This window comes from Erythranthe guttata, chromosome 8 (genome assembly GCF_056151865.1).
Source record: "Erythranthe guttata isolate IM_541 chromosome 8, IM_541, whole genome shotgun sequence".
In the NCBI taxonomy this organism is placed as follows: domain Eukaryota; kingdom Viridiplantae; phylum Streptophyta; class Magnoliopsida; order Lamiales; family Phrymaceae; genus Erythranthe; species Erythranthe guttata.
In genome coordinates, this window is record NC_142540.1 from 15,129,817 (window position 1) to 15,139,204 (window position 9,388).

The 9,388-nt window shown below is 33.1% G+C and overlaps 1 protein-coding gene and 1 long non-coding RNA gene across 3 annotated transcripts; one reads left to right on the forward strand and one right to left on the reverse strand.

Moving 5' to 3' along the window:
• Positions 1-1,142: 1,142 nt before the first annotated feature.
• On the reverse strand, positions 1,143-4,303 carry LOC105951505 (putative late blight resistance protein homolog R1A-10). 2 transcript variants are annotated; one of them, XM_012974963.2, is made up of 2 exons: positions 1,996-4,303; positions 1,143-1,351 (listed from the first exon to the last, which is right to left on the reverse strand). In XM_012974963.2, exon 1 carries the CDS (start codon positions 4,056-4,058, stop codon positions 1,998-2,000), a length of 2,061 nt encoding a protein of 686 aa, XP_012830417.1. In that variant the 5' UTR covers positions 4,059-4,303; the 3' UTR covers positions 1,143-1,351; positions 1,996-1,997. The 2 variants fall into 2 exon arrangements, with proteins under 2 accessions (XP_012830417.1, XP_088678066.1); XM_088821940.1 differs by having other exon boundaries at positions 1,957-4,303.
• Positions 4,304-6,431: 2,128 nt separating this feature from the next.
• On the forward strand, positions 6,432-8,692 carry LOC105951570 (uncharacterized). Its single transcript, XR_001172299.2, has 3 exons — positions 6,432-6,782; positions 7,615-7,755; positions 8,423-8,692. It is a non-coding gene; the product is annotated as an uncharacterized LOC105951570 (long non-coding RNA).
• Positions 8,693-9,388: the final 696 nt, after the last annotated feature.

Consider the following 9,388-nt stretch of genomic DNA (forward strand, 5'->3'; position numbering starts at 1 on the left):
CTACCGTGTTTGTTAAGTTAGTTATTTTGCAAAAGACTGACATGGTGTAGTAGGTTGCATTCCTCGAAATAGAGTTATACCATATGTTTTAAACGATTTCACTTAATCTTCATATCGTGTTTGCGCGCTTAACATTTTCTTCTTTGTAATATTTAATTTAATTTCATATATTAAAACTCTGAATTAAGAGATAAAGTTTATGTTTTTTTTTTTATTTTCTTTCATTTTGTTTTACTTGAATTGGTTTTGTTATAAATAGATAGTCATTTACATATTATTATTTTTCTCATTTTAAAACTGACCTCCATGCAATGCACGGGTGAAGAACTAGTATTACTAATATTACTGTCACAAACAATAATATTATTGCATGAGACAGTAATATTACGGTCAAACACAGCAAAATTGCAGGCCAAGACGATAAAATCAATTAATACAGTAAAATTACTGTCTCAGACAGTTAAATTACTGTTAGAGAGAGTAATTTAGCAGTCAAGACAGTAATATTAATTATAATAATTTTTTGTAAGGAAAAAAAAAAGTCCACTAACAATTAAATTGATGTCTCCGACAGTTAAATTATTGTTGTAGATAGTAATTTAGCAGTCAAAACAATAATATAAATTAAAATAATTTTTTTTAACAAAAAAGAAGAAGTCAATTAACAGTTAAATTACAGTCTCCGACAGTTACATTACTGTTGGAGACAGTAATTTAGCAGCCAAGACAGTAATATTAAATAAAATTATTTTTTTAAGGAAAAAAAAGATCAATTAACAGTTAAATTACTGTTGGATAAATTAGTGTTGGAGACAGACACTAATTTAGCAGCAAAGACAGTTGTATTAATTAAAATAGTTTAAAAAAAAAAAGTCAACGTCGAAGACCCGGCGGTCAACCGCGGTTGACCTACCGAAAAAAAAAGTCAACGACGGCTGACCGGCGGTTTCCGGGGGTGGCGGGTCAAAATTGGGGTTCAAATTGAGATTATGGTCAAATTGGTTAATAGGTGAAATTGGACTAATTTGAGGTGTAATCATGAAACTGAAGTTGAATTGAGTTTAAAGGAATTTGGAGTAACTTTAGTATATATAAAAGGGTTTTTTTCCTTATTTCAAATAAATTTGAATGAACTGTAAATATTTGAAAGACAAAAAAGTTGGTTGTCTCTTTTTTAATTAAATGCTCTTGTCCATGCCTCTTTGCCATTAACTCATCAAAGAAATATCTGAAACATAAGTTTCAATTACAACCCAACAAAGAAAAACACAAGTGTGTCTTTGAGATTCTGCAATGTTTGCCGAATAGAATCTTCATCTTGGTTGCGATTTATTCTTATTCTCTTCACTTTCTGTACAGATAAATAAAATCAATCAAAAACCTATCTTCGATGAAAGACTTAGTTTTCAATTCTAAGAAAGTCAGGCTTATGATTTATGCATGTAAAAACTCTAACTGAAGAAGTTCCACATAAAATATATCAAATGAAATGGCATCTACCGGTTAATAGTACCTTTTCGAAAATATTTGATTGTTTTGTCTTTTCTTAAAAAGTGCTTTTAATATTAAATGTGTATTGTAGTAATTTAACTAATGCCAGAAGAAAAACAACAAAAAACAAATAGTTTACCGTTAAGCTGAGGGGAAAAAGTAATATGATTCAACTAATGTATATGAAAGCAAATTAAAAAAAGAACATAGTAAAAGAGCACAAATTCTGTTTTTTTACCATTAAAAGCATGATCATAGTCAAAGATAATGAAACTGCTAGGATATAATCATCTAAGTATCATTTCTAAATTTTAACAACTAATAATGAATCAGGAGACCGGAAGTTGGGAAATAGCATACTTAATATTAGCTAACTAATGTATATTAAGAAGTGTATAATTGTTCTGCAACATCAGTCTTGCTCAAGAACTTCTTCTAAATAATCTCAAAAAAAACGTTGATTACCATAAAAATTGGCACATAGATTTGACGAACATTGGTTACCTTTATAGATCAGTAGTTGAAGAATGGATTTTAACGTCAATGGATCGCCACTCCCGCATTTTTTCCACCAGGGATATGCTGCAATCATCCACCTCTACTATGCCGGCAAGGAATCGACCCGGGATGTTTTTCAATTTATAGCAATGCTTAACAATCAAATGTTCCGGATGAAGTCCCGACCTCTGAAGCCCTTTATTGTTTGACTCCCAGTGCTCTATATCCAAGTCTTCAAGTAGCAGAATCCTAAGCCTGGGAAACTCCCCACTGTTGACTATCCAGTGAGGGCCGCAAAAGGCATACCATCGCAGTTTGAGCACTTTAAGATATGGTAATGCTGCAATCACCCCCATATTCTTCCACGGTAATCCACATCCATGCAAACTTATCTTTGTAATGTTCATAGGAAATTTTGGAACACAACGAACAACATGAGAGCTCAGATTAGGATTTACAACAACGCATTTCAATGACTCAAATTCATCATAGCGAGTGGCAAAATGACCGAAAAAACTGAAGGTTTCGATTGACTCGTGTGCTGACTCGATCTGAACAGCTATTCTCTTTAGTTTGGGGATTCTTGAAAGCACTTCCATAGTACAACTGTGAACACTCACACCTGAAATTGTGAAGAGATTCTGAAGATAAGAATCACCGAGAGGAGGAGTTGGCAGGTCAAAGCCCTTGCAGTAAAGTTCTTTTAGTTTATGCATATTCCAGATCTCTATAGGCAGGTAAACTGGACCATTATTCCACAATTTTATGTTATGATGTTGACCCAAAATCAAGACTTCGAGGTTCCAAAGTCTTGATATGGAGTTGGGGAGCTCTCCGTCACACGTGATGGCAAAATACCTTAAGTGAATTAATGCAAGAACTTGATGTGGGAACTCGTAGAAGCGGATCGCAAGTGCATCTAGTATCTTGAGCAACCTTAAACACAAGGGCAACAAGACTGGATATTGTTGTTTTGGACCGTAACAGAGAAGTGATCGTGCATTTGGAACTGATTCCATCCATTCATGAACTTGTGTGAAAGCAAGAACAACATTATTGTGGACGCACAAACGCTGCTGCCTTTGGATGTTCTCTGGCTCACAATCGGTGTACTTTTTGAGGATATGGAAAAACTTTTCACTCTTAGCTTCATTAACACATAGACTCCGAAAGGTGAAATGCAATCTGCAACTCTTAGTTGACCTAGAATCTACAGATGTCTGCTTTTCTCCCAAAACAACAGCATGGCGAATAAGTAGATCCAAGTCATCTCCAACAGTTTTTTCTTCATCATAACCATGAATGACCAAGTCCTCAGAAAGCCATAATTTGATGAGCTTGGATCGAGAAATACCATAATGTTTTGGGAACACACCTATATAGAGAAAGCTTGCCTTTAGATATTGAGGCAACATCAAGTAACTAAAATATAGTGACATTGAGAGGGGTGTATTGTCATCTCTTGTGATGACGAATGGATCTTCATTTTCCGATAATGTCTTCCATTCCTCGAACGACTTACCGCGCAGGTTCTCTCCAACTTGTATAATTGCAGCTGGGAGTCCTTCGCAGTTCCTGGCAATCTGTTTCCCGATTTTCTCAAGTTCTCGATTGCACTTTTCTTCACTATTACTAAATGCCGTTTGACGAAGTAGTTTCCAACTTTCTTCGTCCTTCAGCAATGGTACTAGGAAGTCATGGGTTTCGTAGTTGTAATACCTTACGGGTTGGACGTGAGATATGATGATGACGCGACTTTCTCTTGTGTTATTTGGGAAAGCATCATATTTTAGCTCATGCCGGAAAACAGACCATACGTCGTCTAACACAATTAGATACTTTTTACTAGACAAAGCCTCCCTCAATCGCTTCTTCAAATAATCATATTTATCGTCAACAACATTATCAGAAATGTTGACGCCAAGTTGATTGAGAACAAGCAGTAGAATATCTTCCAATAGATTATAGCTTGGGCCGATGTGCAGAAATAAACGAGTTTCGAACTCCTTTACAACACGCGGATCGTTGTAAACTTGTTTGACGAGAGTAGTCTTGCCGATTCCGGTCATGCCCACAACCGATTTAACTAAGTCATGGGATATGGGATCGAAAATCCATTGTTTAAGTGCTCTAATTTGGTCATCCAATCCCACCAGAAGATTATGTTGTTTATTACAAGTATTATAATATGAAGAAGAAGAATTTTTTTTAGAATACCTGCAGATCTGCAGATCAGTTGCTATTAGAAACGAACAAATTTCGTGTTCGACTATTTGCAGTTGCTGGGAGAGTGACAAAGTATAACAAATGTCACTCTCATTTGTGAGTGGAAAATAAAAGAATTGGATTAATTCCAAAGTGCGATCCATTCTCAGCATAGGAACTAGGGATGGCAATTTGACCCGCCCCGACGGATCCCCGCCCCGCCCCGCCCCGAAATTTTCGGGTATTACCCGCCCCGAAAAAAAATGGGGCGGGTATGGGGATTAAAATTTTTTTTTGACCGGGTACGGGTACGGGGATGGGTTTGCCTATACCCGCCCCGTAGACCCGCCCCGTACCCGTCCCCGTACCCGCCCCGCATTATTTATATATATAATATATTTTTTTTAATTATAATATTAAATATAAATAATTAAATAGTAGTAATATATTAAATATTAGTTAAAAATGGAGATTTTTAGGTTTCCATTATATAATTAAATATTAGTATTATAATTAAATAATGATTTATTTGTTGAAATAAACCTTTAAATTATAAGTAAAGTGCATATTTATTTATTAAAAAAAAAAGAAAAAAAATAGACGGGGATTTTTACCCGCCCCGATGCCCGTGGGGATTTTATGGGGCGGGTATGGGGATTCTTTTAATATCCGTGGGGATTTTTGATGGGGATGGGGATGGGGATTTCCATTGCGGGGCGGGGATGGGGATTGCAAAACCCGCCCCATACCCGCCCCATTGCCATCCCTAATAGGAACCCATTTCGGAAATCCCCTCTCTCTCTCTCTCTCCCAGTCTCTCTCTGATAAAGTACTAAGGCTCAATTTGATTACATTTACAAAAATATAGTTTGCAGTTCATCTGGGTTGTGTTTTCTTGGGATTACTATGGGCCCTACTCTGATTTGGCTGGGCCTATCCTTATCCAGCACTTTCTTGGACCGGCCTCTAAAAGGCCTAAACATGCCCATCACATTCAAAAAATTATATTACCCTAAAAACTCTAATTTAATTTGTTAATCAATCACAATAAAATTGAAATACAGAGAGAGAAAATATTAAAATTTTACGGCATCATAGCATATTATTATAAATTGAAAATATCAATTAATCAAAAAATTAACGTCGGAGACTGGCAGTCGACGCCGGAAACCGGCGGCAGTAAAAAGAAAAAAATTATAAAAAAAAAAATCAACGCCGGAAATCGGTTGTCGAAAAAGCAGACAAACATAAGAAAAAAACATCAACGCCAGAAATCGACGACAAAAAAAAAATTCAAAAAAAAGTTAAAAAATAAAAAGTCAAAATTGATTTTTGTGGTCAAAATTGATTAAATTGAGGTTACAATTAGGAGTTGGGTGTAATTTTGTCATATACTTTAATTTTGCCTTTATTTATGATACGTATTATAGGATGAACTTATTGGCTAAAAAAATATAACATCTGAACTTATAATAATAAAGATGGTTGGTCAGAGAACTTATGTATAAAAATGAAAAATTAATGTATATGACAAAATTACCCTAATCTTTTACACTCAATTCTTAATTGTAACTCCAATTTAATCAATTTTGAACACAAAAATTCAATTTTAACTTTTTTTCTAAAATAATTTTTTTGCTGCCGGTTTCCGGCGTCGACTTTTCGATTTTTTTTCTGGTCTGTTTTTTCCGCTGCCGGTTTCCGGCGTTGACTTTTTCGTTTCTTTTTTTTTCAAAATATTTATCCGTTTTTTTACGCCCGCCGCTAAACGTTGACCATTACTATATTGTCATTAACAGTAACTATACTGTCACTGACAGACTGACAGTACATTAATGTAATTATAATGTCGTTGACAGTACATTAACGTAATTGTACTGTCGTTGACAGTATATTTATTTAATTGTATTGTCGATGACAACACAATTAGAATCCGCGACAATATTTTCTTTTTTCTGCTTTTTGTTTTGATTTGTTGACAAGTCAACGTAATTATATTACTGTTATTGACAGTACATTAATGTAATTATTGCAAACACAATAAGGGGAAATGAGTGATAACCCCCTAGTTTTAAAAATATATATGGGGAGGCCCCATAAATTTTTTCTCCCTAGTCAAAAACCCAAATTCTGATCTTAATTAGGGAGACCCCCCTAGACAACTTAAAGTACCTATTTTATCCGTTTCGTTTTAATTCAATACACAAAACCCTAGCCCCACCCTTCTTTTTTCCACTCACAGCCGTTCTCCCTAACTCTCTTTTTCTCTCAAACTCACGTGACTTTCCCCTCTCTTCATCTCTCTCTCTAACTTTCTCCTCTCTCTTCATCTCTCTCTCTCTCTAACTTTTTCTTTCTAATTTTCCTCCCTCTCTTCATCTCTCTCTCTCTCTAACTTTCTCTCTCTAACTCTCCCTCTTACAAATCCTCCGCCGTCAGATCTCCTTCCCCCACCGCCTTGCGCCGATTGTCACTATTTTCCACCGCTGCTCTGACACCGTATTCCGCTGCTCCGACACCGTCGCACGCCGCTGTTCCGCAACCGCCTTGCGCCGGCCATCGTTGCTCCTCCCATCGTTTTGAACTCTGTATTAAAACATCTACTTCCGTTTGAAATGATTTCTACGTTATTGTTTTAGTTTCGTTTCTTTTTTTTGGTTGGGGAGGGCTCAAACCAGATCTACTATTTCTTATAAAAAAAAAAAAACCAGATCTACTATGTTTTTTAAGATCTGTGAACAATTAATATTAAAATATTTTTTTTTTGGATTAATTTGATTTTTTATTTTGTTTGATTCTTATCTTTTTCATTTTTATTATAAATCATATGTAATTTATTTTTTGTATTTATTTGAAGATGATTCAAAATGCCTCAACTGTGAGATTTGTGAAAAATTAATATTAGAATCTTTTTTTTTGAATTAATTTAATTTTTTATTTTGTTTGATTCTTATCTTTTTCATTTTTATTATAAATCATATGCAATTTATTTTTTGTATTTATTTGAAGATGATTTGAAATGCCTCAAGTGTAAGAGCTTTGTTTGTCTTTAGTAAAAATTTAACTAGTAGTGGTTATTTACATGGGTGGTTTGAGTAAGGTGAATATACAGTTATATTTAGTCATATACAGTCATATATAGTCAGTCATATGTAGTCATGTATAGTCATGACTACATATAACTATACATGACTATAATACTTGTAGTACACCATAGTCATTTGTATCGATTTTAGTACAATAAATTTATCACAAAAAAAAAAAAATCATGGTTTTTTGTATTTTTCATGTAATGTAATTTGAATTTTGCAGGTATTTTTTGAGTTCACCAAAGTATCTTTTGTACAACCATCATCGAATTTTGCAGTTATTTTTTGAGTTTTGGTTTTAATATTTTTTCTTTTTTTTTTTCGTGTGAAGCCGTGAGTTTAATTTTAGGAGTCGACTTGTACATAAAACGCGATTGTTGTGGCAAGAAATATAAAAAAAAAACAACTTGAAACTTGTTCCTGGTGGTGGTGCGACAAAACTGACTGTTCATCCATTGAAGGCATAGAAAAGGTAATGAATTTTAATGTGCTTCTTAATATAGTGAATCACTGTTTATTGGTCCTCAAATGATTTGTTTACTTTTTTTTTATACTTGGGAGTATATGTAGATTCGTGATGAGAATATTTTGTGGGTAATATGATATTGATATTTTATTTATCGAGAATGAAATAGGTGACTACTTTACGTGTGTTTCAACTATTATTTTATCTATGGTGTTCCACTTCAACTTGCTTTGATCTTTGACCTTTGGTTATACGAAGAATAATGACTAACATACTCTGTTTGTAATTTGATTTTGATAATATAAGCTGTCTCGTATCACCTGGAGAACAAAGTCAGGTACTTGAAGGGACAAATAAAGTCACATACATGTATATAGTCACATGTGGTCATATATATGTAGTCATATATAGTCATGTGTAGTAACATACAGTAATATATGGTGTAGTCACATATAGTAATATATAGTTACGTGTAGTAACACACAGTAATATATGATGTTGTCACATGTAGTAATATATAGTTATATATAAACTATGTAGTCATGTAGTCATATGTAGTCATGTATGAGTTATGTGGGGAGTATCTACGTATACCAGTAGGTGATAGTGCGTGTGTGCACATTTAAATTTGAAGCAAAATTCGTTGTTTGTTTTAACTCTTTTTTTTTCACAGGTCTTGGTGTTTGAACTACTATGTAGTAAGTTTTTGCAGAGTGGATTGTGTTCGTTGTTCAAAACAAGCGGTTATCGTGTTGACAAGTGCGATTTGAGTCAAATTTAGTCGTATAGATAACTGTAGTCATGTATAGTTCCATGTAGTTATATATATTTATATACAAGCTATGTGGTTTTTCTGATGTATAGTGATCTTGATGATTGTTTTTTTTTTTCACTTTTTTATTAGGCATTAAATTATTTATAATATCAAGAATCAAATTTTGAATTTTTTTATTGGTATAGATGATTTTTTATATATATAATCAACGGTTTTTATAATCGATTGACCATAACTTTGGGATAAAAAATAGTACATGGCTATATATAACTATACATGATTGTGGTATACTATAGTCATGTGTGGTCAATTTTAGTACAGTAAATTCAAAATTAAAAAAAAAATTAAAAAATTAAAAATTAAAAAAAAATTAAAAAATTAAAAAAAATTAAAAAAAGAAAATTAAAAAAAATTAAAAATTAAAAATTAAAAATAATTAAAAAATTAAAAATTAAAAAATTAAAAAAATTAAAAAAATACAAAAAGAGGGTACGTATAAAAAAATAATAATAAAATAAAAATTTATAATTTTTTATTAAAAAATCTGAAAAAATGATAATGCATGTCTAAAAATGTGGAGTGCAGTTAGCTATAATGCTGAATGCAGTTGGAAAAGTTGAATGCAATTGGTTAAAATTTATAAATAAGGGCACAATAGTACTTTTGTCTCTCCAGGGGTGTATCTCAAAGAAAGAATTTTAGGGGTGGACTTATCCCTATATATTTTCCATTCTAGGGGTGTATATCAAATGGCCCCACACAATAATGTTATTGTCAACCACATCAATAATATTATTTTTTGGGTTTTGTTTGTTTTGTTTGAGTTGTTGATGGAGTAATGTAATATATTACTACTACTATTGT